This window comes from Silene latifolia, chromosome X (genome assembly GCF_048544455.1).
Source record: "Silene latifolia isolate original U9 population chromosome X, ASM4854445v1, whole genome shotgun sequence".
In the NCBI taxonomy this organism is placed as follows: domain Eukaryota; kingdom Viridiplantae; phylum Streptophyta; class Magnoliopsida; order Caryophyllales; family Caryophyllaceae; genus Silene; species Silene latifolia.
The window spans coordinates 332,458,644-332,475,979 of record NC_133537.1 but is presented as its reverse complement, the minus strand read 5'-3'; the positions used below and the strand labels follow the sequence as shown (position 1 = coordinate 332,475,979).

At 38.1% G+C, this 17,336-nt stretch overlaps 1 protein-coding gene across 1 annotated transcript; it reads left to right on the top strand.

Moving 5' to 3' along the window:
- The first annotated feature begins 1,160 nt into the window (after positions 1 to 1,160).
- Positions 1,161 to 15,565, top strand: LOC141618720 (flowering time control protein FCA). The gene is made up of 19 exons (XM_074435802.1): positions 1,161 to 2,003; positions 3,204 to 3,274; positions 4,364 to 4,442; positions 8,720 to 8,802; positions 8,873 to 8,930; positions 9,099 to 9,160; positions 9,795 to 9,861; positions 10,117 to 10,196; positions 10,278 to 10,342; positions 10,875 to 10,931; positions 11,070 to 11,238; positions 12,098 to 12,178; positions 12,265 to 12,744; positions 13,711 to 13,914; positions 14,014 to 14,217; positions 14,314 to 14,352; positions 14,751 to 14,816; positions 15,061 to 15,103; positions 15,224 to 15,565. Exons 1-19 carry the CDS (start codon positions 1,328 to 1,330, stop codon positions 15,229 to 15,231), a joined length of 2,592 nt encoding a protein of 863 aa, XP_074291903.1. The 5' UTR covers positions 1,161 to 1,327; the 3' UTR covers positions 15,232 to 15,565.
- Positions 15,566 to 17,336: the final 1,771 nt, after the last annotated feature.

Below are 17,336 nucleotides of genomic sequence, written 5' to 3'. Positions count from 1 at the left end.
TTGGGAATGAATGTGACTAGCTTTTAGTAGCTCTATCCCCACAGACGGCGCCAATTGTTCCGGGAGTAATTCCAGAGCAGATATTTGATACCACTCGTAGCTCGTAGAAAGATGTCCTTGCTTGAATTCTCCTTTGATCTATCCTGAAACGATGAACAAACTGAGGGCTCGGCTTTGGCCGAGCGTACTCACTCCGACGCTCAAGTCAGTTAACTTAGAGAGAGAAGTTGTTGTAACTTGGCTAAGAGTATATTGTAGAGAGATAAGGAAGATATTACCAGATGAATAATGGTTATTAGGTCAATTTGTGGATCCTTTCCTCAATGAAGGTTGAGGAGTATTTATAGGCATTCACCTTTTGTCACGTAGTGGCCAAGTGGCCAAGTGGCTATCAGGTGGAAAGACCGTTGTACCCTCGGCCGATGGACCTGTGGCAGGCTCGCCGAGGGTCTTGGATATGAGTACGCGGATGTGTGTCCCGGCTGGCTAGTTGTCTGGCCGAGGCCTGGGTGACAGGCCGATGTGCTTCATCGGCTAGGCTGTCTAAGTTGTTGACTTTGCTGTGGATATTTTTGACCTTGCTCAATATGTTGACTTTGGTCAGCGGTGCAGAATATGCCCCATCATATATATACGTACATTTTAACCGGTCTTATAAGTGCGGCCACTCAAATTATCTATAAAATCGTCTTTATATTTATTAGCCCAAGGTACGTTTGATTCCTAGTTCCGCCCCTGGTAACAATAATTACGGCGGGAATAATTTTTGGTCTCACGAAGCGCGCACATAGTCGTATTACAATAATAATTGGGAGGGGAGATTCGAACCTGAGACCTATTATCCACAATACCCCGTCTTAACCACTAGACTAAGACATCTTCAGTAAACTAATAACAATATTAGTATGTAATTCATATGATTTTGATATGTAATACGTATACATATTGGTATAACTGTTGGTATATAATGATATTTTGGTGAGATTTTAAATTGAGTTTGATTGCATCTTGTGTGAAACTTAGGAGACTAAATTACTCCAATTGACAACTGTGAAGATTTCACAATTGTCAAAGTTATGATGATCACTTTCCCGTTTATATACAGACCGTCGTAGGTCGGAGTATTTTATAAGTCGTACGTTGTTTAGCAACACGAGTACAAGTACAACATTATAAAAGCACATTAGTTGACTCACAACCAAATCTCTAAATCAGCAATTGCATTCCCTAGTGCACACTCTCTTCCCCTCACTCCTCACCGCACTCTTCTTCCCCCAATTCCCCTCAACGCATACATACACCTAGGGTTAGGGTTTCCTCCACCCAAATGGATAGACCCTACCGCCTCGACCGCGACCGTGACCGAGACCGAGATCACTTCCGTGATCGAGACAACAACAACAACAACAACAATTACAATAATTATCGCGATCGTGACCGAGACCGTGACCGTGACCGAGACCGTGACCGTGACCGTGATTTCCCCCAACACCAACCACGTCGTCCCTCTCGCTTTTCCGACGCACCTCCGCCTCTTGATAACCGCCGTAGCCCCCGCGGTGGTGGATTCTCCGGCGGACCCGATCACCGCCGCAGCCCTCGCGGTGGTGGATTCTCCGGCGGACCTCCTCCATATCCTCCGCCGTCTGACCACCGTAGAAGCCCTCGGGGTCCGATCGGCGGACCACCGGAAGATATGTGGCCGATGCGTGGTTGTGTTGGAGGATACGGAGGTAATAACGACGGTGATTTTGGGCGTGATTATGTTTCTCAACGACCAACTTTTCAGCAATCAAATTCGGTTAATCAGTCGCCGAATTTTCTGCAGTTACAACCTCCTCCTCCCCCTCCTCCTCCTCAAGTTAATCAATTGCCGCAGCGGCCGCCATTGCAGCATCCTCCGGTTAATCATCAGCCTCCGCCTCCGCCACAGCTTTCGGGTCAGAAGCGAGGGTTTCCTTTCTCCGGCCGTGGTGGTGATGGTGCCGGCGGCGGTTCTCCAGGTAATTAGGTTTAAATTTTGTTGATTAATTAATGCTGGATAATGTAGTTTAGGTTGATTTGTTTATATTTTTCTTGGAAATTTTGTTTGTGTTTGTAAATCTTGGACTTGGTTGTAGTTTTATTGCATTTTGAGGAGATGTTGGCTGCCTTTAGTGAAATTAGTCTGTGATTGTGACCGTCAATGTTGCGGTCGTGACTGAAACCGAGACTTAATTATGTGTTTAGACGACCCTTTTGGGAGTAGAATAGTTATGTACTTTCTTTGTCTTACAAAGAATAAAAAGGTAAACAAATGATTAGGACAGAGGGGGTATGTGTTGTTTGGATAGGGAGTTACTCGAACACTTGAAGCTGTGTCGGGTAACATAGGTTTTGGCTTAAAGCTGAGTTGGGGTGACATAAGTTTTGGCTTACTGATGATGGTACTTATCATCCCACAAGTTGCACATCCCCCCTCCCCATTTACGACGGTAGTGAGAGATGTATTGCTCAATCAACAGTGCACCGTGCGAATGGCATCCCCTTGAATTAATAAAGCAGCCCTTAACGAGTGGAGTCCCTCAGACGATTAATTGCAACATAAATTCATACAATTCTTGATCATGTTGGCTTTTGAAATGAAGAATCAAACCAATTTCCTGTGCATATTCTTGGGAAATAATCCCGTAATTATGGTATCTACTTTGCTTTGATGGCGTCCATGAGCTTCTAAGGCGTAATTAGTTGTCATGCTAAGACTAGATTATTATTGATCAATTGGCTTGAGTTTGAGTTAATTATGAAGGCGTAGATAGGGTTTTAAATAACATTCTTCCATCTTGGGTTTTGTTTCTATGTGTTGTACGATGTTTTTCTTTGTACTACTATTGGCTTGTAAGTTGTCATGCTACTGACGTAATTTATCCGGTTACTTCTTTTTCCTTATAATCAATCTGATTCAGGAGATTGATGATGATCTCTCTTATTTTGACATAATCTTTATATTGTACTCTTCTATGAATATTGGAAGGTGACATCCTTTCTTGGTACTTTGGTTGTGCAGCAGACATGGGTCTACTGTAGTATTCTTCATGATGTTGCCTTCACACCTCCTTTAAATGCTGTTTTGTATTTCTTGATTCATGAAGTCTTTCATCTATTCATTCATCTCATGCACCTTCTGTCACGATTTCTTGCTTAACACATGTATTTATTTTCAGAGCATTATGATGGAAAAAGTTTTGTCAAACTTTTTGTGGGCTCTGTACCAAGAACAGCTACTGAAGAAGAAGTAAGTAAATTAATTTTTAGATAGCAAATTTTTGCTTAAAGCTCTTGTTTTGAAAATCATGGATACATCAGTATGTGGCTTTGATATTGGTAGCTTATTAAACATCATCCTTTAATCATTACTAATAGACGGCTGGTTTGTGGTTCTTCTGTTTTTTAATTATGGGAAACTTCTGAGATAGTTTGGATGCAGACACTAATTTTTTGTCCTTAGGAGTTAGGACAGTCTGAGATAACTTTCCCTGGTTATAGACTGGTTTGGAATTGGGGTGAAAGGACATGGATCTATCTCCTACATGGCTAAACTTTAATCTACACAAAAACAACATCAAAGCCTTAGTCCCAACATAGGTTGGGGTCGGCTAAAATGAATCATCATCTGAATCTGTCTAGGTGTGAATCCGGCGGTCAAAGGTGAATAAACAAAGTACAAAAAAAAAATAGATAAATGACAAACAGAACAAGTCTGTTTGTAAAAAGCGTGAAACCGAGATTATAGCGGCAAAATTAATTTGTAGAACAAGAAGTTATTTTTTAAAATAATTCAATAAATAAAATGATTAAAAATAAGTATTGTTTTATTTAAAATTTAGTTGTTGAAATTGAGATCAAGGGCATTATTTCCTTTGGAACTTAATCGTTCTTAGTGGATATGCATTTACTTTTGAATGTTCACTGAGTAATTGATTGTTCATTGAGTAAAAACGATTTCCCAGTCCTAGACACAGAATTTTAGCTCTATGCATGCATATAACTGTAGAAACAGCACAAACTTTGCCAGACTGATTTTTGATTGCAAGTTGTGTTTTCCAAAGAGGTAAAAGGCTCCTCTGTTTTGCTTTCGATTTTTGAGCATTGGAAGTTATACTCTCTTGCTGCTTAACTTCAATAATTAAGCGCCTTCACGAACAATAAATATGGTCCTTGATATTATAGTGATGAGTCATCGAAGGTGACTGCTGGGTTCTAAATTGCCTTTTAGTGTAGTAACTTTTGTTTTTTCTCCATCCCATGTTTTCTGCGTATTTTGATTTTTTTTTAAATTATATATTTTGTCTTATTGGTGCTACATTACTATCAATCTTTCCAGATTCGACCCCTTTTTGATGAACAAGGAGCGGTTTTGGAGGTTGCTTTTATCAAAGACAAGAGAACAGGTCAACAACAAGGTATGTGTTGCACTTTTGGGTAATTTTTTTTTTATTACACGTTCCTTTTCAGGTTTGCTGGGGCTGGTGGGAGCAAGTGTGTAAGCTCTGTTTCGTCTCAGTTAATTTTTGCCACATTTCGGGCCTGTTGATTTTGCTTGCGACTTTCTTGTGAGTCTGCGGTGTCAAAGAAGAAGAGGCAAGGGATATAGGCCCTCACAACTCTGTTTGTGTAGACCAGTTCTGAAATTGGAAGACGAATCCTGCTCTGGTACTAGTGGCTTCTGTAGTGGGGGCTTTTACCCAATTAGCAAGTCAGTTATACCAGGAATCTCTTCTACAGAACTGTAGCTATTACTTATGTCAATATGTTTGACTGATAAGCTGTTGTACAGAAACCACCACCAGTATTTTGGGAATATTGTTTTAATAGGCTTTAACCTATTGAATCATAAGGGTTCTTCTTATTGGTCTATTTTCTCTTTCTATGACATCTTGGATAATTTGAATGCCATGAATGTTTGCGGTATTCTAATATATATGGTTCCAATATTATGAAAATGGCTGGTATGAATGGTTGGATGTTCTGATTGTTACTTTTTGAGCCTTTGACCCTGTTGTGGGTCAACGTAATTTACATTGTGTATGAATTTATGTCTTCCAATCAGGATGGTGAGTTCTTGTTTTCAGTTGAGACAAGTAGATCGATATGTTCATTTTGCGCTGTTTCTCTGTTCTCTGCCTCTATTTTTGAGTGCGTTGTAGTGCTATGAATGCCTCTCGACTCAATACAGAATCTATATCTCGATTGTTGACTGACTAGCCCTGAAGCTTGAATGGTTTTTCAGTTAGAGATAGTTTGTTGCTACATTGTGCGGGAATTGTATGTCTTCTACAGATTAAACGCCTTGGATTGAATGGTTATTTTGTGCATATTCTTATAATGCTGGGTGATTAATTGACTTTTCGACGGTTAGCAGGGCCTGTATCAGTTGTAAAGATATGTTTGTATAGCTAGATATACTTGGTCTATCCGTTTGGGCTCACCCAGCTTAAAATTTACTGGCAAAACCCTTAGAACAGAAAAGAGATTGTATGACTTGATTCCACATAGTGATGCTTATTTAGTGCTCTAATGTCAGCCCAATCTCTCTTTTGTTACTCTACCTTTTAGTAGTATACTTGTGGTTTTATTTTTCTCATGTAATATCTTGGCCGAATGTTGTGCATCTGGTATTATATTGTTCATATACTTTTCTTTGTGTTTTTCTTGTGTACTCCGTATATGAAAGACTGAAACTATGGTGTTAATGACTTGAATGGCGGCCAGCCTTTATTTTAATCTTATGAATGGAATACAGATTAGCCGAATTTTTTATGGTCCATATTTTCTTTGATTTTGGAATTGTGAACTAAATCGTTAGTTTCATTCTGCCACGTTTCTTTCAAGGACTAGGGTTTGTGGCACGTGATTGAATGTCGTAGGCTACATTAGCTATCTGTAGAAAGGGATGCATTTTGATTGAGTTGCTGGATTTAGTGAGATTGGGGGACATATACTCTGGACTTCAGCAGCTTACTGGCTGTTTTTATGCCACTTTTAATGAGCAAGAACTAAGTCACATTGAAACCAATTTCATGTCTCGTTTATGATAAGACAACTGAGGTTGGATGTTGGATACCCAAGTAAGACGCTGACATGCTTTCAGACCTGTAGGTTTATGCTATGGAGACTCAACATCTTCCAAGGAATCCAACTTAATACTTGTATACTTGGTGGCTTGGTGCATACCCGTTAAAGATAATCTGGGTTATGTTATGTAACATACCTTATGGTTGTCTTATTTGAGTTTCTTCTTATGTAGTATAATGATACAGTAAGGGTAGTTCTGGCTCCTGATTTTGTTTCCTAAGAGTAGATTTTGCAAAGGTTGCCTTCAGGTCTCGCAGTTAGTCTTGTGTGAGAACGTTGGTCTGAGTACAAGAAATCATTAGTCTCATATGAGTTTTTATCTTAGCCTCCAGTGTTTTTTAGAAGTCATTATGTGGCTTTCTTCTCATGTTACAAAAGCTTCCTTGTCGGAGTAACATAGGTTGTGAGTACATGTGCTTCTGCAAGAAAGTAATCTCAGGCTGGTTTATTCTTCTGTTGACTTATTTTCTTTGGCTTTGCTGGAATGGTTAGTATTACTGCTGGAATTGTTTGCCTGAAGCTCTGTCATGCCATTTTGTATTGACCAAGTGACCATCTAGTTCTCGTGATGACAAATATGGTGGATCTTGTGGCAATTTCTTTCCTTATTGATCATTTTCTTTTGATCCCCATTCTGGTACTATGCACCTCAGGAAAACTTGATTTTCTCAATAATTTTCGTTGGTTGTGATGTATCTTTTGTTTTGGGTGGTCCGTCATGTTTATAGAAACGTTTGTTTATTTATTTACAAGCTTGTTACCTCACTGTTGCTATAATCTAAATTTATCTATGAGATGAGGAAATTTTGTATTTGTTGCAGTATGGTTTCTTCTTACTTCTTGGGGATAAATGCTCTGGGTGACAAGCTTAGCAAAGGACGCTGTATCATAGAGCTAATTGTCATTCTTTACGGTGTATCTATTCTTTGCGATAAAATGATGCGTATTGGGTTTCAACTTTCAACATCTATGATATAGTGCCATGGTTCAAATAGGTTACCAGTATCCCAGTTTTTAATATCTATGATCAGACACCTATATTATTTATGTATGCATGAGGTCTGTCGTTCCTATTTCTTAGATGATGGCAGTGTGTTGGTATTATGCAGTTCCGTGAAATTGCTGATTTTGTGAATCGACTTTCACAATGCTTGACATTTCTAGGCTTTTCCCAATAACGTTAGCTACATAATGAGATATAGAACTAGGGGACATTACAATCTTACTTGCAATTTGATGTTCCGTTTTTATTTGGTTAAATTTTCCTCATCACGTCTGTTTGATGACACTTTGCATACTTCTTGACATTGAAATAATGGTTGTTATTGATTGTTTGCTTAGAGTTTGTGAGTTTGCTCCACAGAAAGACATTTATGTCCCTTTTGATCTAGTTGGTCCCTTTTCAGCGTACTCTGATTACACTTAAATCGGTCTGCACGCACATTATGTAGCGTTCGGTACCGGACTAGCGGGTTTGACCTTGTATTAGGTAGAGAACAGGAATTCATGTGCTTCAGAATCCGTGCGAGTTTTCAACACGTACAGTTTAACATAACATCTCATATTCTGTTGTGCTCACACTGCTTTTTTCTTTGTTTCCCCTCTGTTGGGCTTGAACATTTGGTCATTCCTTGAAGTAGCATAGCCCAAAATTTGTCTAGCATAAAATGATGTTAGTTGTGAGGGACATTTATAGATTGTTGGAGTTCATATATAAGCTGCTGTTCGGTTTTTGTGAATGTTACCTTCACACTTTCCAAAAGGTACAATGGCATGTGAAGTAGAGAAAGAGTTGAAATTTAATTAAGTGGTTGGAGTTTTCTAATTTTCGAATCGAAAAATGGAGTTTGTCAGGATTTCCTGTGGAGGAATAGCTACGCCCAGTACGGGACCGACTCAGGAGGAAGGCAATGTCCGCTTGGTTCCTTATATATTGAATGATGGAATGAATAGAGCCTCGTTGCAACTACTTTCACACGCATTTAGTGGTTGAGGAATTTGGTCATTGATGGATCTAGAGTGCGGATAGAGAATATTCTCTCTTGAGGCTTTTACTGCATGATAAAGGACATTGATGAATATGGTGTTCTTGTTTCATCCATGCGTGTGAAATTCATAGTTGCTGCTTCAAAAGTCCAGTAAGCTATGGCGGCTGATAAAGGAATTCAGTCACTGGTGCGTAATATTTTGGAGTGCCGTCCCTAGTTTATGTTGTTTCAGATAATCTGATATACCATAGACAGTGAAAGTGAAGGGTGTTAATAGTAGAGGCTCCAAAGCACTTGTTAATTGAATTCTATAAAGCTAGAGGCTTTTTATTTATTTATTTGTTTGTTTTGTACTGATTTGTTTTAGCTCTTTGTTGATAGAGAGCTGTGTAACTCTTACTAATACCTGTGTTGTGGCATCCTGGAATCCTGGATTTAGAACTACTGTGATAGTCATTCATTTATTGAATCCCGCTCTTAGCTCTTCTTATTGCTATTGAATTACATGGCAGTTTCTTTGTCGAATTCTATTTGTTTGCAATTCTTTTCGCTTAACCATCCTGTATTCTTAAATTAGTGCCTGTGAAACTTCATCATATATAATTTGACGTCTGCAGGATGTTGTTTCATAAAATATGCTACATCTGAAGAAGCAGATAGGGCAATTAGAGCTTTGCATAATCAATATACTCTACCGGGGGTTAGTTACTCCTCTCACTGAGTGGGTTGGTACATTGAACTATATCGATTACTCATGCTTTCACTTTCAGGGGGCTGGTCCTATACAAGTTAGATATGCTGATGGTGAACGTGAACGGATTGGTAATGGTGTGTAATCTTTTTTGGTGCACATACTTTCTATTCTTACTTTTAAATTGTCGTTCACTTAATATAAAAAAGGAAATGTAACCAATGCACACCTATGAAAATAATAAAAATTATACTTTGTTGTTAAATTTGTATATCTCTCAGTGAACTCTCTCTTCTTATTTGCAGTTGAGTATAAGCTGTTTGTGGGTGCACTGAACAAGTTTGCTACAGAGAAAGAAGTGGAGGAGGTATCTACGTAGCACTGAATATTTTGTCATTTTGTTTTTTCATGCTAATCTGATCGCATATTTTCTTCTTATCGAGTACTGTAGAGTATCCGGAATTCTAAGTTACGGCAAGATACATCTAAACTTTTTTTAGTTGATTGTTAGTTGATGGTGAAATTTCACACTTGGATATAAGAGGGACCCCCCTGCCCCTTACTGTGACACTGGATGTCACTGATTTATCTCGTGCAGAAGCCATCCTCCTTTCTTGTTGGCCAAGTATTGGGCAGCTCAAGCTGCTTAATTGGATTTTTAAGTAACTTTGAGTGGGCTCAGCATTTTAGGAGAAAACTGATGTGTCAAATGAGTATCAAGCTCGTCCAACGCTAGTCGCTAACTCGATTAATATGTAGTCCAGAAAAATTCTGACATAGATAAAGGAAGTTCATTATTTGCAAGTCAATCTGAACTTATTACATTATTCTATTAAAAATTATAAATTAGTTGGCATAAGATTCAAAAGAAAATCTAGCACATATAGGTTTATTTTTCTTTGTTTATCGAAGTGGTATTACAAGTGTTATCTGTGTTCTGTATGCCTGTATTATGCATGCCTTGTCCACGGAGTACATTAAGTCGCTTATTGCCTCCACAGATTTTTGTTTCATTTGGGTGTGCCGAAGATGTGTACCTTATGCGGGATGAAAGGAACCAAAGCAGAGGTTAGTAGTTTCTGACCTAACATTTAATGATTGCTTGATCTGGATGAACTGCTAAACTTGATTCCATATCTGTTTTTTGGTTTCTGATGTCTGTCATTGCGATTTAATTTAACTGGCTTCTTTTCAATTACAACATAAACCTGTTATGTGAATATAAAACTCAAGTGAGGGTACAGGTCACCAGTAAAAAAGTAAGTGTTACAAGTTTAGAATTCAAGCTTTTATTTGCTACTGATTTATTTCTAAATTGTGTAGGATGTGGGTTTGTCAAGTTTTCCAACAAGGAGTCAGCAATGGCAGCCGTAAATGCTCTGAATGGAGTATATGTAATGAGGGTAAGTGTGATGTCAGTTTGCATGTTGTCTTCATCCTTATTGGCAGTATCCTCTTTGTCAATTTACTTTGCTTGCATGTAGGGGTGTGATCAACCTTTGACTGTTCGATTTGCCGATCCCAAGAGGCCTAGGGCTGGAGAACCAAGGTTTGACTTGTTGCTTCTATGGGTTCTTAATTATGTACAGTTAATTTGTGCCACCATACTGAACATTTTTTGTGATTTCTTTTTAAAAGATGTTCCTTTCCTTAGGGTTAGAGAAACTGTTGTGATATTTGGTATTTGGTAGGCTTAGCTGTTACGTCTTTTCAAGGATGACGTTGTCTGGATCTATTCAGCTAATTGCTACAATAGAGCTAGTCAATGAGCTTGATTGCCACGATTTCTTAGGATTATTATGATCTTTATCTTTGTTCTGTCCGTATCTAAGAGTTTGCTTTGTTTATTTATGGGAGTCTATCTCAGCTCATTCTTGAGTCTCTGGGAAATGTGATAATACTACGTAGTATTATGAGATCATGAGTTATTTGCAGCATAGAATTGTCTCTTTGTCAAATACTTAAATTGCGTGATACTTGCAATTGATGAACTTTTGCAATTCAGCTTTTCATGGTTTCATGAAGGTATTTTGTGTTGGTACTGTTTTCATCTGATGTCTTCGTCCTTGTACTTTTGTCAGGGCTGGTCCTCCCTCTGGAAGTCCAGGCTTTGGGCCTTCTCCATCACCTGGAATCAGGTACTTTCTGGCGGTTCTTTTTTTTAGTGTATGTTTTCCATCCATATCCGGGGAAGGGGAAGTCGTGATATTGATATTGGTATTTGTATATCAGATAAATATTGTAATATTGACCTTTCTTTTGCCTTTCCTTTCCAGGGCAGCACCTGGTCCTAATATCCCTGATCCCAAGGGTGGCATGGGGCCACCAAATGCTTGGCAACCTTGGAGCCCACCAAATATGGGTCCGTCTCCTAATGGCAGTATGCCTGTCTATGGCAATCAATTTCCCCCTAGGTCTGGCGAGGCACCAAATTTATCCATTCCTGTAAGTCGTCTGAATTATTCTTATCTTAAAATCGCTGGATCCGTCAGTAGAAAGTTCTCTCTTGTACAAGAATAAAGTTCAGAACTAAAAGTAATAATCTCAAAACATATACATGGCATTAATTTACAGTAAGGATAGTAATTCCAGCGTATATCTAACCAACAAATATTAATTCCAGCATGTATCTAACCAACAAAGTCACTTCTTAGTGATAATTTAGAGGGGGGTGATTTTTTTTTTGGAGGGGAAACTGAGATTTGACCCCTTGAACTCCTGCACAATATATTTTTGTCTAATACAACATGCCTAAGCTACCCAGTATATACTTCATGCATTTGAAGCCAATGCCTTTGTTGAGCCTCAGATAATGAGCTTGCCGTATGTTTAATGTATATGAAACTCATTATTTCCGGACTGTACAGTACAGCATTATGAACCTTATCCCTAGGAATTGGGACGCTTTTTTTCCCTTAGATGCACGATAATTAATGATCTTGGAGAACCTGTTATGTATGAACTCAAATGTTCTAACATCTTTAGTGCCGGCTGTTGCTTCCTTTATGATGAGCAAAATTACTAAAATACACTATTAAACATGACTTCTGATGTCCGACCCTACATTTTGCGGCGTTTTCTCTGAGCCTTCAAATACTGTCTTTATGTCCAGTGCAGTTTACTCGTTGCCTTTTCCATTTGTTTGTGATCTTTGTGCAATGAATGACATGAAATAGGTAGGCCTTTTATCTCAATAACCTGAAAAACAAAAACGTATGTTTGAGTTTTTACTAGGACACTTGTCCATTTTAATCTCACCGAATATCTAGTGTCATGAGATTTACGTGACTCTCGCAAATGCCAGGATGGGCATACTGGTGCTCGAGGAGGCATTAGAGAAGGTTCCTTTGTTGGATCTATGTCAGCTTCTTCTACTTCTCCACAGGTAGGAGTTTGTTGCTTCCATTTGGTGCTCCCTTGTTAATTTATTATATTACGCATGTAGTAACCATCTATATCGGTTGGTTGTAGAATTTTGATCAATCTTTTTCTCAAGCTCCCCCAAGTGGCCAGCAATTATCTTCTTTGCAAAATTCCCGCGAGTCTCCTCAGCACTTTGCAACTGCTGTACAATTGCGTCAAGGGCCAGGCTCATATTCTCAGGCACCAAATTCTCAGTCATCAATGAGACCACCTAGTCAAATGCAAAGTGGTGCCATAGGAACATATAGTCAGCTGTCTCAGCCAAACCAGGTCCAAAGTCAACCTAGGCCTAATACTGCCTCATCGTTGACTAATTCACAACTAACTATTCCTGCCGCACAACCCCTTCCGTTTCAACAATCTCCTTCTCATTTAGCCCAGATGCTTTCACAACAGACTCAAACTCTCCAAGCAAGCTTCCAATCATCTCAACAGGCATTTTCTCAGCTTCAGCAACAGGTGCAGATGATGCAACCTTCAACTCAGAATCAACTGCCTCAGCAGGGCTTTCAGGCTTCCAAGCAGCAGGTAAGCAGAAACATTCCTACTCAAAAGTTTTTATCATTGAAAACTGCAATTCTGACTTGGCAGCAAATGTCTGATGTCTAGCAGTGTAAGGTGTTTATAGTATGAGATATTTAGATATGGCTATTTGTGAATAAAGATGATGTTTTTGGAGTAATTTACACATCAGAGTGTGGGAGTGTAGAAAGTTGCAGACTTGCAGGAGTGTGACACTGTGACCCAATTGAAGTGTCGATATAGAAACATGTCTATTCACTTTAGGCTATTACAATTAGGGGTACATAATCTACATGGAGATTATCCTTGGTCGCCGTGAAAAGATTGTAAATTTAACTATTATTCCCTTCTTTTCACAAACATGTTCCTGTTTGCCTTTTGAGGTCGAAGTTTCAAAACTTTGACCTTAAATATATTGAAAAATATAAAAAAATTATTATACGACAACTAAATATTTACACAAGTAATAAAAGAAATTATTTGGAAAATTATCAGCCAAAACATCCAATATATAAATGCGAAAAAGTAGGGCGTGAGTGTCGTCGCAGGGTCGGACGAGCGACGTGTGACCCAATGAATTGTCAAAGTACTGTCTTGGACAGAGCAATAAGTCAACCAGAAACATCATAGTGAAAATAAACTACTAAACTCCAATTTCACTGTTTTCTTCCCACTTTTCAAATATGCGGGATTTCGAAAAGTGGGAAGAAGATGAAGAAATGGATTGAATATCATTTTGGAGAGCTCCATTGGTGACACAATTTTTTTTCTATTTGTAACTATGCTTTTTTTTTTCTTCCCACTGTCTTTTTTGAATGTCATTTACGGCTTTTATGATTTTATGCATCCTCTTAAATTGGTTGCAAAATCGTTTTTCGGTCATATGTAGCATGCACCCTATTTGTTTCTTAATGTGCTTGATCATATCTATGTAAATATACACTGATTTGACACATTTTTGTTCAACCACAGTCACAGTGGGCAGGGGCTTTACCTACAACAGCAGTGGGTGCTTCTCATGTTGGACCGAACACAGATGCACAGCCATCGGCATCTTCAGATTCTTCTGGAGCAGCAGTTGCTGCTAAAACAGCTCCTGCTAAGTGTAACTGGACAGAGCATACTTCCCCTGCTGGCCATAAATACTATTATAATAGTGCCACAGGCGAGAGCAGGGTGAGAAAACATTCGTTTAAGTTATGCTGTATTTGTCTTTAGTGAATTTATCAATTATGTCTTTCAATTATGGTGATGGTAAATAATTGTGTTTTTCAGTGGGAAAAGCCCTTAGAAATGACGGTGTATGAACAACAGCAGCAGCAACAACAACAACAACAGAAATTAGTTGTACAACCACAACAGGCTCAGCCAAACCTGCAGGCTAATCCTACTCAGCAAGCTTCTCAATCACAACCATCACAGCTGCAAGCCCAATTTCACAGTGCTAATCATTTACAGCAGCCTCCATTGTCATCATTTGTAAGGGAGCCGTTGATTCATTGTTATACTAATTGATTTCTTTGATCCATTATGCATTTGCTGATGTGTATTTTTTGTTCTGATTTTGTATATCAGTATCCAACTCCGCGAGGTCTAGGAAATCAAATTGTTCAGGTATGTTGGTGTTATCTTTTTTATTTTTTTTATTTTTATAAAACTGTCGATAAAATTTCATTGTGCTTCGCTGATGTCTATAGGTCTGTCTAGAACTTCATATGAGACTACATATATCAGAAATTAAAGTAACCGCTTCAATGGAGTACTAGTGATTTTTTAATGTTGCCGCCTGCCGGTGTCTGTTTTAGTTCGTGGTGCCATTTAATCATCGACATAGATCTTTTCTGTTAGTGACTCCTTTGTATCATTGGTGACCTTTTGACCTTCTAGTTTCATCACTTCCAGATTTAGATGTGGTGTGACCGTAATTTCTAATGAAACTCTGTTGTGAGATACTTGTGGAGCTGTGGACTCTGTCCTTATGTTTGCTTACCCTAGACCTCTCTTTTTCTCAGGAAAAAACATATCAACAATCTTTGACGCCTGACAATTCAGTCAATGATCCTGCACGTTTCCAACAGGTAATTGCTTCTATTTTGTTGGCAATGTCTAATTGCCGCCCATTGCCATTTGCAACAACTGAAATGTCTTCTTTCATGGTAATGGTTAGTGTGTTGTGAGTGATGCACGTTATTGTAGTTAAAACTATAATTTCGGCGGTGCAAGACAAACTGCCCGTGGAATTAGGCTCACCCTATTTTTACGTATTATCTTCATCTCTCATTTCCCATTTCTCTTATTCATGGCGTGGTATATTTGTTGCAGGGGTATCCAGCCGCTCAACAGTGGCCGTGGAACAATTCTAGAGGTCTGGCCTATTTTATAGATTTCACTCAACTTGAACAACTTCCCCCACCCCTAGTATCATCTTATCCAAACCTTGTTTGCGGAAATTGATGCTTATTTACCATGGTGTTATTCTGTGCAGGAAATTAGTGGTACGTCGGGGTCTCGATGATGGAGCCATGTACTCATCGCCGTCGCCGTTGCCATCGCATCGCCGGTACCTGAAGTATGTATGATTGGACTGTTATGCTGAATTAGAATATTTAGTGCAAATAGCTCGGAATATTTTGTAAGTTTAGCTTTGGTCGTTTGGCCCCCGCATAGTTTGTTTAGTTGGGCCTTAGGTTCATCCCGTTATTTACTGCTTTTTAAGGCCGTAGGCGTGCGGCCATCCATATTGTAGAATATGTAGTCATATCGCATTCTTTCGTACTTTTTATAGAAAATGATCAGATAGAGTTTGAAGAGGCTGAGTTTATACCCCCACTCTGGTGACGAATATCTTTTCTTTACGGGGTTTCTATCCTCTGCGTTTCAAGGCATATGATAATTTCGATAATCAGATGAGAGTTTGAAGACATGGGAAACTAAATATTTTCGACATTATAACCTGGCACTACACGCCCTCCTGATAGTCTGATAGTCTGATACTCCGTACTACACAACGCTGTCGTTATTTGTTAGCTAAGAAAGCATTCTCATAATTTGCAAAAACCCGAGCTATACACCAAGCAAGGAGTAAAGTATACTTCAAGGACCCAAACAATTCACATATGTAGTTATAAGGACCTCATCATTTGAAGGCCTAACTACAAGGACCTGTGTTTGACGACGTTTAACAATTCTGTTGACTTTTTCCCTACAGCCTCTATGTAATGACGCTATAGGAGTCACTAGGTAGTGTATGGTTACCTCCCAAGTAAGAAAGTAATTATGGTAGTATATAAAAATTAAGAGAATATTGTTGATTACAATCTTTTTAAAAACTATTTTTTGAAAATTACAGTTTTATATATTTTTTTTTTTGAAAATTCAGCATAATATCATTTTTTTTAAAAAATTGTACCAGGATGACGTTTTCGGCGAATTGTGTTAAAATGTGACCGAAATACCCTTGTCTATTTGTTTGCCTACCCGCCCAGTTCATTTTACTCACCTTTCATTTAACCTTAAACCCCTCATCTTTTTCCACACTACTTTCTCAAATTTTCCCCAAAATTGAAGAACCCTAATTATTTTCAATTTCGGGAAAATTGATGATGAACACTAAGTAATTTTAAGAGAAAACGGAAATAATATAATTACAATTCAATTAAATTGATTAGGGTAGAATGTGAACTAAAGAGACGAATTAGACTAGGTAAATATTGAGAATGGATCCTCTCCATTTATTTCTCTCTATTTCCTCTCTTAAAGTCATTTAATAATATTTATTCCACCAAACCTCATTATTCCTTTATTTTTACCCATAAATTTTGAGTCGTTCGATGATACCCGAATACGATCTGCACCATCGAAAGGAAATGGCCTCTCCATTTCTTTTGAGGAAATGGAGAGAAACTCTCCTTGTAAATATTGGTGAAGAAGAAATGGAGAATTGGAGAGAAGATAGAGTTGTAAATTTTGATGAAGAGGAAGAATATAAGGGGTTGTTATAGGTTGAAGGTAAGGGTATTTTCGTCCTAAAAAATGAACTTAAGTAACAAAAATTCAAATTTGTCTCAATTTTCCAACGGATTAGAACTTTTGGTTGTAATTTCTGATTAGAATTGTTATTATGGCTGTAATTTTCAAAAAAAAAAAATTATATAAGGCTATAATTTTCAAAAGTGGTTTTTAAAAGATTGTAATCAACAATTTTCTCAAAAATTAATTATGAAATCTGTTTTATTAATATGAATGAATGAATTATAATATTAAATACTAACAATAATTAACATAAAAGCAAACTAATCCATTATGACTGTCAATGCTATGGACAATCCTCTGCTAGAAATCAGACAGAAGTAAACAAATGTCTACATGGTGTAAATAGTCGTATCCGTCGATATTGATACCCGTATTCACTGATATTGGAATTTATGGAAAACCCGACAAACACCCGATGATGATAGGATACATATATTATTTAGTTGTCATTGTCATTATTTGGAGTTCGTTTTACGATGTAGAATGGACGTCGTCGATGAAGCGTTTTATTAATGATATTTAATTTAAACGTTTTAATTCTTATTTAATTTAAAAGATGTTTTAAT

Excerpts from the sequence above, each read along its gene's own strand:
- LOC141618720 (XM_074435802.1), top strand. The coding sequence starts at position 1,328 with ATGGATAGACCCTACCGCCTCGACCGCGACCGTGACCGAGACCGAGAT. Across the intron at positions 10,343-10,874 it reads CCTAGGGCTGGAGAACCAAG|GGCTGGTCCTCCCTCTGGAA; the intron begins GTTTGACTTGTT and ends TACTTTTGTCAG. Across the intron at positions 12,745-13,710 it reads TTCAGGCTTCCAAGCAGCAG|TCACAGTGGGCAGGGGCTTT; the intron begins GTAAGCAGAAAC and ends GTTCAACCACAG.